Source organism: Aspergillus luchuensis, chromosome 8 (assembly GCF_016861625.1).
Source record: "Aspergillus luchuensis IFO 4308 DNA, chromosome 8, nearly complete sequence".
NCBI lineage: Eukaryota > Fungi > Ascomycota > Eurotiomycetes > Eurotiales > Aspergillaceae > Aspergillus > Aspergillus luchuensis.
This window is the reverse complement of record NC_054856.1, coordinates 412,227-427,366: the sequence shown is the minus strand read 5'-3', so window position 1 is coordinate 427,366 and position 15,140 is coordinate 412,227. Positions and strand designations below refer to the sequence as shown.

The following is a 15,140-nucleotide window of genomic DNA, read 5'->3' as shown; positions in this document are numbered from 1 at the left end:
CTAGTCTCGGTGCTTTCCGGCATGGTTGCAAGACTACTCTTGAGATTACTGTATCAAGGAGCGTCACATAATAAATATCTTAGGCCTAAAATAAGAGTATCATATCCACCATACAGAACCCATCAGCACTTCCCGCGCTTACAACTCCGACGTGACATTCGAGAACTCGCCCTTCTCCAGCTTCGTCTTCCAGAATATCGGGTTCATGTCGTTGAAGCCGTGGTGCACCCATCCCTCTTCCTTGACATGGTAAAGGTTGATGAAACCACCAGAGTACGCGTCACGGTGCATGGCAGCAAGGATACTTCTGCGGCCGAGCTCGAGGGCCTCCTCCTCAGTCAAGTCGTAGTGGTAGTTGGCGTCAAGCACACCATATGCGAAGGTCTGACCGGATCCGACACAGAACAGGTTTCCGGGGAGTCGGGTGCCGTCTGAGTCGATGTAGTAGAGAGCGGGTCCTTCTTGGGGCGTCATCTAGAGTCGTGAGTTAGATTGGGCATCGATGCATAATGTTTATGGGAAGGGTTCACGTACTCCTGCTAACATCGTTCCCATGCTCAGACCCATTCCCTTGTAGGCATATGTCAGGTTGGCGAGAATCTTCGACGCAGCGGCGACAGTGATACGGCGCTTGTGACGGATTTCTGTCTTATGTTAATGAATTTCTTGGAAACAGTGGATAATTGAACTTGCCGTGAAGTGTGCATTGCTGGCTCAGATATCTCAACCAGTATTGGCAATCCTATGACCGGTCATCAGCTATTCATACTAGTTCATAACCCTAACATAGAGCACGAATTTCTCCACAAGGATAGCACATACCGCAGCACCTCCGGCCATGGTGCCCAAAAGGCCGGGAGTGGGCTCATTTGACGGCTTGTCCTCCCCGCGGCTCAACCGCGAAACCGGGATAACCTTCTTGACTGTCTGACTCGCAATCCAGTTTCCAGCAGTAGCTCTTGAATCCGTAGCGACGATCTAGGAGAACGATGGTCAGTGCGAGACGTGGCGGAGGCAGTGATGACGGCATACAATTCCGCCCTGGAATCGGAAGGCCAGTGTCGTCGTTCCATGGGCAAGTTTGATGGGGCAGCTGGGATTCGAGTGGTCATCGGTCATAGCACGGAGGAAGGCTCTAGACTGGAGATACAGAAAGATGTCAGCCACTGGTTCCGCGATTGGTAAGAGGCATGTAGGAGTGTCGGTCCGGTGTTCAGCCCAATCTTAGGTAGCTGTAACTTTTCCACAACCTGACCCCAGACAAGCAACTTCACAAGGTGTATATCTCACGTTATCAACAGGAGGCAGGTTGAACTTCAGAGAGAGCGGAGGAAGGCTCTCTGTGAGGTCCCGCTGCTCTTGCTCTGAGTAGAACTCATTCTGATGCGGCGGGCGGGAGTATTGAGCGACCAATTTATCCATGTTGTGCAAGATGTGTTGGTAGATTCAAGGAAGCAACGAGGAGAGATATTCTGGAGGATAATGTTGGGTGCGAGAGGGAAGATGGAAGAGGGAGATGGCGATGGCGGGTGCAGCTCGGAGCTCTGAGATGATGCTTTGGAGCTCCCAAGCCGGCGTCCGCGTCACGCTGGCCGCCTGGATCACGTGATGACCCTCCACCAATTATCTAGTTCCTATGCTATTACTTTGTATGTAACTTCATATTTGCTCAACTAGTTACAATAACAGCCACCCGCTGACGGTATTGTGTCAGGGCTCCCAGTTTTAGAGCGGCTATACATATAAGCCAAATACTGTACGTACTAGAACTACAATTACAAATAACGAGCACAGCTAGAAACCAATACACTACCCCCAGTCCTCAGCTCAGATGGGGACCGCCACAGGATGAGCCTGCACCGGGACTGGGCTGATTATTTGCGGAGCTTCGGAGCCTCGTGAGGTGTATGAGAGGCGTGGGTCTGGTGCTCGTCGCACTCCCTCTTCCTCCTCTGTTTTCAGAGTTTCCTCCCGGACAGATCCATCTGCCACCTGATCTCGGCCTGTCTGGCTGGAGTATATGTCCTGTGCAGCAGTAGGAGTGATCTGCTCCTCAACAGCGGAGACTGATGGCCCCTCTGTGCCACCGGTGGCATACCGCTCATCGGCAGCGCTAGTGAAAACCTGTCCTAGAGGGCGACCAGGGTATCGCTCCTCGCCAGCACTGGCGGCGACCGGCTCTTGAGCACGGCTGCTATATTGCTCTTCAGTCACACCGGTGGCGCTCTGCTCCTGAGAACGGCCAGCATATTCTTCTGTGGCACTTCGATCCACATACTCTTCCGGCGCGACTCCCTCGACATATCGCGCATTGCCTCCATTGGCATAGGCCCCTGTGGTGGTACCATTAGTATACTGCTCCCGGCCACCTCCATTGACTTGTCGCTCTGCAGCGTTCCCATTGACATATCTTTCCTGGCCAGTGCCGTTGACATATCGTTCTTGGCCAGAGCCATTAACGTATCGCTCCTGGCCTGTACCATTGGCATATTGCTCCACGCCAGTGCCGTTTGTATATCTCTCATGACCAGCGCCATTGACATAAGAAGGTTCCGCAGAACCATTGACGTCCCGCACAGAGTCCGAGACCGCTGTGTCAGCCGCATATGATGCGCGACCATTGGTAGCTCTACGGGCGGCAGTTGGCAAAAGGGTACTGTCCGGGAGCTCCCCTGCCGCACTCTGGATAGGCACAGTGGTGCTCTCCCAAGAACGGAGATCATTCTCAGCCTCCTCGAGGATTTTTCTCGTAGAAGATGTGCGATCGTACTCGCGTGGGGAGTCACCAGGAACGACCGGGGTGTCGTCCAGCTGTTCCAGAACGCGGCGCGCATGACGAGCAAGCAAGATCTGTTTCTCGTTTCGTTCAATGACCGCAGCAGTGTGGATGTCTAATGCCTCCTTGAGCTTCGACCTGGTCTAAACTCGAACTTTAGCTTCTGCGATATTGCATGCTGCATTGATCTCAATACTTACCACATTAGTCAACTGCGCCTCAGCAACGAGACTCTGAGCCTCCGCCCTGACCAACTCCTGTTCCAGGGTATCGATCTTATGGCTATGTGGCTCCTTCCACTTGAGTCTCTGGATCTCATCTGCAATCTTGGCCCGCTGGTCGCGGGACGGCTGGACCGAGTTCTCCGTGTCGCGAATTTGCTTCAGCACAATGCGGTATTCCTCGAGATACTGAGCGAAGGTATCCTCCTGTTCGCCAATCTCGGCCATCAGGACAGCAAACTTGTCGGTGATATCGGCGACAGCATCGTCTTCAGTCCATTCACCCCATTCGGACAGCTGGGATGCAATAGACACGCGCTCGCGACTAGCCTTCTCATGAGCACCAATAGCAGCATTCTCGTTCTTGATGACCTGGTTCAGCTTCTTGCTCAGCTCGGGCTGCTGAAAGCCGCGCAGCGTAGAGAAGCGGAACCGGGGACGAGCAGTCAATGAGCTTCTCCTTCTGTGGGAGAGGTTGCGATTCCTAAGCTGGTCAGTATCACAGTATAATGTGCCTGCAGAGACGGGATCGATATACATGATTGCGAACTAACTAGGTTATCCACAGTGCCAACTCTCACAATTCAATGTAACACAAGGTAGTTTAAAACAGGTACGACGAGCTAACAATGATAGAGAAAGGATTGCACCTTCCTCGAATGATACGTTCTTCTGGAACGGACGGATGGCAGATCCTATCCGATGATCGACAATTAGTTGCAGTAGCTATACCAATCAACCCACGATCGGTTCATTGATAGATCAATTTCGTGGGGCACGAGGGATAAATGGCATTGATCAATGGTTTAATTATTTCTTGCATCTGAACAAAAAGAACCCTCTGGACAAAAGACCGTGACGTCATGCGGAGGACACGGATGGGCATTGAGGTCATCGGCCGGTTGCAGTACAGCCCAGCCATGATGCATCGCGATGGTTCCATGGGAGAGGGAAGTTAGTTGCTCGTTGAACTCTATACAGTAGACGTGAAGTATAACGAGTATCTCATAGTGCATAGAGCGACAGGACTGCCCCAAGAGGAAGCCAAGCAAGAGTCATGATATCTGAGTAAATGAACCGCATATGCAAAACGAATCTATATACTTGAGCCAAAACACCACAAACACAGCACCGCTCCACTATCGAGCCCGAATATACTCAACCCTGACCTTCCTCCTACTATCCTCCTCCCCTCTATCCACCTCCTCATCCACTTCCTCATCCTCAACTACCTCCTTCCACCTCCCCCGTTCCCTACTAACAATACCACCACCACTAGGTCTCCTCCACCCCCCTCTCTCCCTCATAACCACCCACTCCTCCACCCTCTCCCGCTCCTCCTCAGGCTCAAAAACCCCCACACACTCCACCTCCTCCGCCTCCACATCCGGCAACCGACAGAACTCCCTCTCTCTCTCCCTGACATCAATCACCACCGGCGGAGGCGGAGGCGGTAATCTCGGCCGCGGCCACGGCCTCGCAATCCTGACAGGCCTCGCTGGCGGCAGCGGGATGAACGTCTCCTCAACATCTCGAACCTTACTCCGACTTGCTCGGTAGGAATTTCGCTCCCGCTCTTGAAGAGCAGGTGGAGGCGGAGGCTTGCGAGACGGTTGAGGGGGGTGGTAGCTTCGCGGTGGGGGGCGGATGGAGATGGAGGTCGTAGTGGAGCTGGAGCTGGTGGTGTCGCTGCAGGTGCTGCATGAGCTGTTGGATCTTCGTCGTCTGCGGAAGTGGTGGTGGTGGCTACTATGGTGGTGATGATGGCGATCGTGGAATCGTGGTGGTGGTGAGGGAGAGGAGGATCGGGAGGAGGAAGAGTCGAGGTTTAGATTGAGGAGCTTGGGGAGGGAGAGGGAGTCGGAGAGGGGTGGGAGGCACATTCTTCTCTTTCTTATTCTTCTTCTTTGGGTTTATGGTGTGGGATTTGGATGCAGAAGTGTGGGTTGAGTGTATAGTATGTATAGTATAGCTGGTAGGATATCGATAGGCCTTACTTCTTGGGGAAATGTAAATTGTAAGTAGTAGGTATCATTATTGTAGACAACACAGAGTAAAGACATTCCAAAAAGAGAGCAAAAGAGAAAGACTCGGAGGGAGATACCCATGTTTTCTATATACATTGTACATTTGATAGCCATGCGGGAATCACTTGACCGGGGTAACCTGTCATGCGGATGGTCGGGCCCGGTGATAGCGTCACTTAGACGGATGATATGAGGGTTATTGGACATCGGGTGGGCGCATCATATCTGCGGTGGTGCTAGTTTCTACATGAACTTTTGTCATGGGTGCAGCGAGGTGTTTTTTGGAATGGTTCCGGGAGACAGAGATAAAGATGGGGATAAAGGTGGAGGGAGTGGAAGTGGAAGTGGGATAAGTATGGGTTAGGACAATGTACATATGTTGCTAAGTTGGTCTGGTGACTTCTCCATCGGCCCTGCATGGTCGGTACAAAGCCTTGATCTGAGCTACGACCTAGTCAAGGCGCAGAATCAGCTTTGACGTGCAGATGGTTAACTCCTCATACCTCCGAGATCGGACACCACCTACTTTAGTATACAAGGATTAACAATGCTGCTTAATAGGTATTGGAGCAATCTCATTCACAACCCCTCTCTCTACACGGAAAGGGCTCAAGCAAAGCAAACCCAGCGCCAATTATTGGTTACAAGAGCACCGCAAACACCGTGTCCCCCACCCCAAGGAATTCCCGAAACCCAGCGATCAGCAATCCTAAGCCATGTCGTCCGCATCGTGGTGATGGGTGTTCTCGTTATCCGATGCGTGGAATGCATCACCAAACGCCGAGTTCTCCAGGCCCGGGAGATCCAGCCCTTCATTCTGCTCGGTGTACGCTGCGAGCGCATCGCCTGCGCTATCCATATTCGTGAAATCGAAGTTGGCCCCGTCCAGCGCAGAGTCCCCGGCACTCCCTCCGTTGCCGGGTGTCAGGCCTTGGATGCCACTACCCGGGGTGCTGATGCCCGGTAGGGAGCTATCACCGCCAGCAGGCTGATCCTTCTTCTCGTCGTTGACCATCACCCAGTCGCCTGTTTCCCCAGCGGCCGTGTTCGTCGCCTGTCCGTCGCCCATATCCATGTCGATATCGAGAGACGTACCCTGCTGCGTAGCGTCGGCGGTGGGCTGTGGCTGCGGTGGCACGGGTACGCCTCCAGAAGGTACACTGGTTGTGGGAGGAATGGCGGGTGCGGCTGTCGTTGCTGCTGGTTCTTGGGTGGTGGAAGAAGCAGGAACGGCCCCAGCGGCAGAGGGTGAGCCCAGTTGGTCAAGGAAGTGACTGTCGGCGTTCTCCATATCAATGTCACCTTCCGCTTGGGGTTCGGGTTTCTGCTCAGGCTCAATCTTTTCCAGCAGACCACCTTTCTGCACGCAAGAGATCTTGGGCTCCGGTACGATCTGTCGTTGCCACGATTTCTCCACCTCCCGTACGATGTCGTCAACCTTGTACTTGGTCGGGTTCTCTACTTGAGGAGCCTGTGAGTCATCTTCTTCCGAAGGCATCACAACACGACCTTCCAACCTCCATGTCTCTGTGCCAGTCTCTGCAGGGTCTGTTGCGGCTTCCCGGAGCCGGAGTTCTGCGTCCTTCAACAGCGAGGTGCGGTTAAACTTCTCCATACGACGCGCATGGCGCTTCTTCAGCTTCTCAATCTCAGCTGTCATGTCAGCGACCTTCTTAGCGACACGGTCAGCGAATTCCTCTGCCTTAGCAGGCTCCATCTTCTCTGCGGCTTGACTTGACGCGTTGGCATCCTTCGTCTCTCCATTGGCAGGTCCAACGGGTGCATCGAAGAATCCCGCCGTCAACGACTCCAGCTCTCCTTTCCGGCCCAGGCCCAATGAGACCGGAGTGATCTGGTTGATAGCATACGGTGAGGCGAAGATCTCCTCCATCCACTCGTGGTGTTGCTGGTATCTCATCTTGCTGATCTCGCGCGGAGTAAGCAAGTCCATAGCATCCCCAGTCGAGACGTCTTCATCTTCAAGGGCAAAGTCGGCTGTGGCAGCGTTGACTGCAGCAGATGAAGCGCGATGCCCGCGGGCGGCCTTGGCGGGTGTGGCAGCGGCCGGAGGCGGCACACCGGGGCCTGGTGGGGGGTAGAACTGCTGGCGTCCTACCATGGCACTCGGGTATGCGCCAGGAACCTGAGGGAAGCCTTGCGGAGCCATCTGCGGAGGGAAGTTGATGGCTGGCCAGTTGTTGCGATCGTGTAACATGAAGTCCTTGCGCGCGAGTTGGCCTTGGCTCTGGAGGAACCTCCGTTGAGCCAGCATGTTCTGGACTGGAGGCATGACGGGGATCCGGTTCGCGGGGATGTGGTCGGTGGGAGGACCTCTCGAGTAGTGAACAATCCACAGGGAAGGGTCAGGCGGAGGAACGTTCGGGTTAGGGACCTTCGACGGCAGAAGTCGGTAACGTCTACGGCAGTGGATAGCCAGGGTCTCGTTTGGTGGGTGATAACCACTGCGATGCAGCCACATCTCCACCAGCTGGAGCATTCCGTGTCAGCCATCAGCGCGTCAACGTAGGAGAGAGGGTCAGGATGCGCATACGTAGCCGCGAGCTTCGAAGGTGAACGCTTGTTCGACGTCGGCCCAGACATAACCGTCGCTAGCAAAGTTGGTGCCCAGCTGGTTCAATGGCTGCCAGGTGAGCATGACAGAACCGTCCTGCGGGCCATCGAGGAACGTCCAATGCATCGGTTGCGACTCCCGGACGATCTTGGGCGCGGAGAGGAGGTATTCGACGACAGTGTCGGTGGGCATCATATGCATAAGGGGATAACGGTGCCGCGACACCAGATGCATGTGCGGCAGCTAAGGAGCGAGTGAAAGAGCCGCTGGTTAGCAATCGAACATTCTAACTATGCAGCAGCACGTCTCAGCTGGATGACCTACCAACTGCGCGGGAACACGGCTCGCTGGGTCGTCCATGATGATTAGAGACCGTGAAAGGACTAGGGAAGATGGGTATCAAGGTGGTCGCCTAGCACGCGGGATGTTTAGCGGATGAAAACTTCGAAGCGCATCCGGTGATGAAGATGGCCAACAGGCGACAATCGAGCGCAGACTGGTGGACGGAGAGCAGCGAAGGCCAACGCGACGCGGAAATTTGAGGTTCCTGGCCGATTCCCGACATGGCCCCTGCGGGCGACGGGAGAGACCCATCATGCAGGTTACCTGCCTGAAGCACCAGGCTGCCATAGCTCCCGATTGAGACGAGATCCCGGCTGGCCAGAGATCGTCGGAAAAACCCACATTAATCCTTTCCCCAAGCGTGCAATTCGTGCATCCGAGTCTCCATCCCCGCAATGTTGGGGTCTTATGGTTTTAGCCGCCCCCCAGACTAGTTAACTAACTAGATCATCCTACGTGGAGTGAGTCAATGGAGTTGACCCATCGTCAAGGGAACCTGATGTCCTGCTTCATCTTTCTAACCGATCCAGCATTCTTGCAGTGTTTCGCACACAAACTGTTATGTCCATGCGAGGGAACCATGCAGTATAGTCGGCAAGGGTCATCCAACGACTCATATTGAAACATCCAGCCGCTTCTTCTTCTTCTCCGTCGCCCAATGCCTTTGCGACCTTCCCAACCAAGCCTTTTCGCAAAACTCGGTTGGATTGGACCCAAGCTTTGACCCGCCACCCACCGCGCAGTGATGATTTCTCTCCGCACTCGTCATGATTGGGTCCTTCAGGGTGTGTCATTGACCCGAGCCCATGCGTCTCCCCTTCGGCTTTTTCATGCACTTGGAGTGTAGCCCTCCTATAGTGCCGTTCGGCTTTGAGCAAGCGATGGCATTATCCCTGGAAAGGCAATTGTCTCGTCCGATCCATCCAGTAATTCTCTCCCGCTTCCCTCCCACCCCTGCTTAACGTCACTATCCCTCACCTGCGGGGCGTGGAGAGGAGGGAACACATTCGCGTAATCGTGGCTCGCATTCAAACAGGTCTTATTGGTGACAGACTACGCGAAGCACCCCTCTTGCATCGCGCTGATGCTATAAATCTTGCTGCCGCCCTCATTCTCCTGCATTCTGTCCTTGTTCGGTCCGAGCTCTGCATCTGTACTTCGTACTTCTTCTTTCCGTTTAGTGAGTCATGGGTTTCTTTGGCAAGAGGGAAGCTCCCGGTGACACTACGGGCCATGTCGATGCCATCATTGAGGCTCCCGGGTCTGATCCAGAAAAGCAACAAGTCGCTCATGATGAGGACTTTCACACGGCGCTTCCTCAGATTCCTCAGGTCACACCTACCATTGATCCCACAGTTGAAGCGCGCTTGTTGAGAAAATTGGACTTGAGGGTTCCAACGCTGCTAGGGTTTCTGTGTAAGTTCCAATATTCTTTCTTACTCCCGCACTCTCACTTTCACCGCTCATCCGACTTCTTCTTATCCTGCCTTGTCACATTTCACCTTTGATATTTCTTGGAGCATATCTAATATGATATGTACATGCAGATCTTCTTTCCCTTCTGGATAGAAGCAATATCGGGTACGTTTTCTCAACCTTTGCATACTAGCTGTGACCTGTCGCCTGACAACGTGCCAGAAATGCCAAAATCGCGGGAATGGAAGAGGACTTGCACCTCACGGGAAATCGCTATACATGGCTCTTGACTATCTTTTATATATCCTACACCCTATTTGAGTTTTTGGCTTTAATGTGGAAGATAATGCCACCTCATAGGTGGGCAGCTATCACAGTAATGACTTGGTATGTACAGACCCATAGCATTAAGGTACCTCGCTCGGTATTTCTGACTGATGCAGGGGCATTGTTGCGACCTGCCAAGCCGCAGCACAGAACTGGGGCGGGATGATGGCTCTGCGTTTCCTGCTCGGCATGTCCGAAGCAGCCTTTGGTCCCGGGTCACCCTATCTGCTTTCCTTCTTTTATCGTCGTCAAGAGCTCGGCCTCCGCTGCGGTTTGTTCTTGTCAGCTGCGCCTCTAGCCAATACATTTGCGGGCGCTCTTGCATATGGCATCACCTCCGGGCATGCAAAGATCGCCAATTGGCGCTTGCTTTTTCTAGTTGAAGGCAGCCCCTCGCTTGTGGCAGCCTTCTTAGCATGGTTCTACTTGCCTGATCATCCCGCGTCAGCCCGTTTCTTGACCGAAGAAGAGAAAGAGGTGGCACGCGCCCGGTCGCTTCGACGCAGCGGTGAAAGCGAGCGGGTGACCGGCATTAACTGGAAGGAACTGTGGCAGACCTTGCTGGATGCGAAGGCCTGGCTCACTGCGGTACGTTACGGTGGCTCTTTCAACCAAGTGGTATGCTGACAATGATGTTATAGTTGATGTACTTCAGTTGCAATGTGAGCTTTTCCTCGCTGCCCGTCTTTCTTCCCACAATCCTGGAAGACATGGGCTTCACCGCGATCAATGCTCAAGGGCTAACGGCGCCGCCCTACTTCGCTTCATTCCTCGTTACGATCGCCACTACCTGGCTGGCCGATCGGCTTCAGCAGCGAGGCTTGGTGATTGCCTTGTCGTCACTTGTTGGTGCGATTGGATACGTGCTGCTTGCGACCTGCACCTCCGTTGGGGTGCGCTACTTTGGAGTGTTCCTGGCAGCAGTGGGGGTCTTTCCTTCGATCGCCAACATTCTCCCTTGGGTCTTGAGTATGTACAACGCCAACTCTGCTCTGATCATGTGACTAACATCTGGATGTAGATAACCAAGGCTCAGATACTCGACGGGGTATGGGTATTGTTATATTGAACATCATCGGGCAATGCGGGCCTTTCTTGGGAACTAATGTCTTCCCAGCGAGTGACGCACCTCGCTATATCCGGGGCCAGTCAATTTGCGCGGCCTTCATGTTCTTCACCGTGATCCTAGCACTGGCTCTACGGACACTGCTTGTTTGGGAAAACCGTCGTTTGGACAAGAAGTATGGCACTGCAGCCGAGAGGGCTGCCCAGGCAACCACGAAGGGAGATCTTACTCTAGGAGAGGAGAATTATGGAGCAGATTACCGATACGTGCTGTAATTGCTGGGTGTTTCTCTGCGACGGTGCTGCTATGATGATATGACTTATGATGACGTGATGATGTATTCGGAACAAGGTATATAGAATACAGACTATGATATTCACCCTCATGCAAGGAAATGTGTTATTATTGTTGAAATGAGCCAGGAGATGATGTGGTTCAGTACTTGCGCATAGCCAAATCTCATCTCATTCCTCTCTACCACTTACTTTAGTCTTATTACCCCAATATATAGAATGTATTGCTGGAGTTCTTAGTTATTGTGCCCAGCTACTACAAGATGTATGGCTTCGACCAACTCAATCATAGATATTGATCATAGTCTGGCGCGCATGGGGCTCTCATGGCAGGAACCTTGTCATCCTCGTTTCGACACAGATGGTTCATGTGGGCCTGGATATTCCTCTTGAGACTGGTAACTACTACATGCCTTCTTACCCGCAATATATAAATTACTAATAGACGACATGCAATGTACTGAGCCCACCAGGAAAAATTAATTTTCCTAGATAGTAGTTGTTCGATTCCTACATCTCAATTACTGTGCTCAATTGGGAAGCACTAGCGTGATGATGGAGGGGTAGTACAAATTAATCTAATCCCACGGAAATATATCGACGTCACAACCAGACCTTCATCCTCCACTGAACTTATCGAACCACACAACTTAATTGTCTGCATCGTACTACTGCACTCGAAGGCAAAGGCCATCTTTTTCTCCCATAATCTTATTCAGTGAGCCAACAGCCATTTTACTACCATCGATCATGTGCATCGCTGAACGACAAGCGCTAATCTGGGCGCACGCTTACCACCCCACCAGCATAAAAATGCCTTGACTAGGCTACTATCTCAACCACCTGTTACATATATAACCTTCCACTACATACATACATCCGCAGTTCTTATATCTATCTCACATCCAAAATGGCGAACGCTTCTACCGAAAGCCCCAACCTCTATGGCATCGTGGATATGGGCAGGTGAGTAGTATACAACCCATACTTTCCTCACCACACGACCACATAACAATGACACCAAACTAACAAACAACCACAGCAATGGCATCCGCTTCTCCATAACCGACATCTCCCCCCACGCCGCGCGCATCATGCCCATCCTCTTCCAAGACCGAGCCGGCATTTCCCTCTACGACGCGCAATTCTCCGGCCCCACGCGGGGCCCAATCCCACCCCACATCACCGACCAAGTCGTTGACCGACTCGCCCAATTCCAAATCACCTGCGACGATTTCCAAGTTCCCAAAGAGAACATCTACGTCCTAGCTACGGAGGCGACCCGGACGGCCTCGAACTCTGAGGAATTCAGAGCGCGAATCAAAGAACGCACCGGGTGGGAAGTCGCTCTCCTCTCGAAGGAAGATGAAGGGCGCATCGGGGCATTAGGCATTGCGAGCAGCTCTGCCTCCGTGGCAGGCATCGCCATGGACCTCGGTGGCGGAAGCACACAGATTACATGGGTGATGGAGACAGAGGGCGCCGTTACGACGAGTCCGAAGGGTTCGTTCAGTTTCCCGTATGGAGCTGCGGCGTTGACGAAGCGGTTAGAGGAGGCTCAGAAGCAGGGAAAAAATGCTGTAAAGGAGCTCAAAAGTGAGATGACGCGGAATTTCCAAGACGCGTATCGCCAGCTGGATGTCCCAGACGCGCTGGTAGAGATGGCTCGCAGTCGAGGCAGATTCGACCTGTATCTCTGCGGCGGCGGGTTCCGCGGCTGGGGATACGTTCTGATGAAGCAGAGCAAAGTCAACCCGTATCCGATCCCCATCATCAACGGATTTCGCGTCAAGAGAGAGAACTTTCACGACACAGTCTCCGTCCTAGACGTCGTCTCCGACACGAACGAGAAGATCTTCGGTGTATCAAAGCGCCGCGCCTCCCAGATCCCCGCTGTAGCCGTTCTCGTGAACGTGATCATGGACGCATTACCAGAGATCACTCACATTCAGTTCTGTCAAGGCGGCGTTCGCGAAGGATTCCTCTTCAACCGACTACCCAGCGAAGTGCGCGCCCAGGACCCCCTCCTCGCAGCAACGACACCCTACGCACCCCCCTCAGCAACCGCAATCAAAGACCTCCTCCAGTCCGCACTACCCACCTCACCATCACCCATCGCCTCTGTCCATCCTCCACCGTCCTTCACCACGAACCTAATCGCAGCCATAGCCAACCTCCTCTACGCCCACTCCCAAGTCCCCCGCGAATCCCGCTCCGCTGCAGCCCTCCACAGCACAACGACGGGTCTCCTCTCCTCCACGAACTGTCTCTCCCACGTCGAACGAGCCCTCATTGCCCTTGTTCTCTGTGAGCGCTGGACCGGGGACCTAGCCCCCATGGACCAGGCGTACCACAAGCAACTGAGTCGGTGTCTCACGGCGCAGGAAGTCTGGTGGGCTCAGTATCTGGGGAGAGTGGCTGTTGTAGTCGGGGATGTGTATCCCGCTGGGAGGGTGGTGGAAGGGCAGTGGCGGATCCGGATTGAGACGGCTTGGGAGGAGATCGTGAAGAAGGGGGAGAAATGTGATTTGTTGAGGGTGAGGGTGCGGAGGAATGAGGGTGTTACTGCTGTGCTTGAGGATGTGCTGCGGGAAAGGACGGAGAAGGTTGAGAAGGTTGGGAAGAGGAAGAATTGGGTGAAGGACTATGGGGTCAGGGTTGGGGTGAGTATTTGCTAGTTGAGCTTTTTGAGCAAGTATCTACGGACTATAGAGGGGTAGCTTGGAGGGGTAAGATGAGTTGGATATAGTTATTGCCGTAATTTGAGTTGCGAAAGGGACATAAGGGGTTCAGTGTTTGATAGCTTACGGGTATTTCCAGCTGTTACTACGAGATACACAAGGGGAGATAATTTGGTCTACAGTGCTGCAGCTCTGCTCTTCGTAGGACTATAAGAGAGCTAGCTGACTGATAGGAATGCGAGAGATGCTTATCTCACGTCATCCCTGGGGATCCTCTGAAACTGAAGGAGACGCCCAGACTCGGCCTTACAGCTGCCAGCCCGCGCATTCCAAGTCATCAGTGCGAGCCTGTCAGCCTCGCCACTGTGACTCACTCCGTGACGGATACTCCCGGCACACCCCCCAGTCTACGGGCGGACATGTCCAGCACATCCGTAGCTAGAGGTCAGAGAAAAAAGAATGATTGAGAGACTGAACAGCGATGGTATTCATCCCAAATAAGATCCGATAAACTCGAAGAACATGAAACAATCATCTGGGAAGGTCATTCCATTCGAAAACCCGTTTCCACACACAAAAGGTGAGTCGATAAATAGCTTTAAAAGAACATCACTAAACGGGCCCCCCGCGCTTGAAAAGAGAAAAAAGCGAAGGGATGGCCTCCTCCCTTCCTATGTCCAAGCGCCTTTTGTGATGAGATACGCATCACATGGTTTTGCTCAGCCCCTCAATTTCCCATCACGCCAAAATGAAACCCGGGGAATCGTTCGTCGTTTTGCGGTTATTCATCGAAGATTTGGCCGTTTACTGGGTGGGGTTGGCGTTCATCTGTAGATAGTAGAAAAAGATATGTGTAAGCCGTACTGTACTCAACCTCTATTCCAGACTCTCTTCTTCGCGCTTTGTCGAATTTTGAATCTGTCAGGTCGGTTTGGTTCATTCATACCTTGCGCTTGCCACCGGTCAGGGTAACGTTGACGAAACGGCGAGTGTAGACGAGTCTCTTGCGGGCGCGGCCCTTGGGGCTCTTGGGCTTCTCCTGCTTCTCGACCTTGGGGGTGGCGGCCTTGACCTTACCGGCACGAGCGAGCTATTGGATGTGCGAAGTTATGTTAGATGGATGATGTCTTGTGGTGTTGGGATATCGTCGATGGACGAGGAGGCGAGGCTTACCGATCCGTGAACCTGGAATCAAAAGCATATTAGTTTATTTTCCCATCATTTCATCAAAATCATCATTTTCAGCAGAGGGGATTATCTCAGTTGAACATACCTTACCCATCTTGGCGATTAAATCTGACCTTCAGATACAACAAGGAGGGATTCTGTCGATGGCGTTTGTCGGGGTTGCGAGCAAAGGTCGATGGGTGTGGAATTTTCGCTGTTTCGCTGCGAGGTCACGCGTTTGTGCGGTGGCGC

General features: G+C 53.1%; 6 protein-coding genes across 6 annotated transcripts; 2 read left to right on the top strand and 4 right to left on the bottom strand.

Annotated features, from left to right (window-relative positions):
* Positions 1-138: 138 nt before the first annotated feature.
* Positions 139-1,422, bottom strand: pre2 (proteasome core particle subunit beta 5; the record flags this gene model as incomplete). The annotated part of the gene is made up of 6 exons (XM_041681141.1): positions 139-474; positions 535-644; positions 694-742; positions 823-978; positions 1,033-1,140; positions 1,291-1,422. 6 exons carry the CDS (start codon positions 1,420-1,422, stop codon positions 139-141), a joined length of 891 nt encoding a protein of 296 aa, XP_041548113.1.
* A 405-nt stretch (positions 1,423-1,827) lies between these two features.
* AKAW2_80151S (uncharacterized protein) lies at positions 1,828-3,752 on the bottom strand (the record flags this gene model as incomplete). Its single annotated transcript, XM_041681140.1, has 3 exons — positions 1,828-2,919; positions 2,977-3,481; positions 3,730-3,752. 3 exons carry the CDS (start codon positions 3,750-3,752, stop codon positions 1,828-1,830), a joined length of 1,620 nt encoding a protein of 539 aa, XP_041548112.1.
* A 384-nt stretch (positions 3,753-4,136) lies between these two features.
* AKAW2_80150S (uncharacterized protein) lies at positions 4,137-4,880 on the bottom strand (the record flags this gene model as incomplete). Its single annotated transcript, XM_041681139.1, has 1 exon — positions 4,137-4,880. The coding sequence occupies one exon, from the start codon at positions 4,878-4,880 to the stop codon at positions 4,137-4,139; it is 744 nt and encodes a 247-aa protein (XP_041548111.1).
* An 853-nt stretch (positions 4,881-5,733) lies between these two features.
* AKAW2_80149S (uncharacterized protein) lies at positions 5,734-7,956 on the bottom strand (the record flags this gene model as incomplete). Its single annotated transcript, XM_041681138.1, has 3 exons — positions 5,734-7,512; positions 7,576-7,839; positions 7,921-7,956. The coding sequence occupies 3 exons, from the start codon at positions 7,954-7,956 to the stop codon at positions 5,734-5,736; spliced, it is 2,079 nt and encodes a 692-aa protein (XP_041548110.1).
* Positions 7,957-9,125: 1,169 nt separating this feature from the next.
* On the top strand, positions 9,126-11,022 carry AKAW2_80148A (putative MFS transporter; the record flags this gene model as incomplete). Its single annotated transcript, XM_041681137.1, has 6 exons — positions 9,126-9,354; positions 9,486-9,519; positions 9,577-9,741; positions 9,798-10,269; positions 10,323-10,650; positions 10,703-11,022. 6 exons carry the CDS (start codon positions 9,126-9,128, stop codon positions 11,020-11,022), a joined length of 1,548 nt encoding a protein of 515 aa, XP_041548109.1.
* A 928-nt stretch (positions 11,023-11,950) lies between these two features.
* On the top strand, positions 11,951-13,718 carry AKAW2_80147A (retrograde regulation protein 2; the record flags this gene model as incomplete). The annotated part of the gene is made up of 2 exons (XM_041681136.1): positions 11,951-12,006; positions 12,083-13,718. The coding sequence occupies 2 exons, from the start codon at positions 11,951-11,953 to the stop codon at positions 13,716-13,718; spliced, it is 1,692 nt and encodes a 563-aa protein (XP_041548108.1).
* Positions 13,719-15,140: the final 1,422 nt, after the last annotated feature.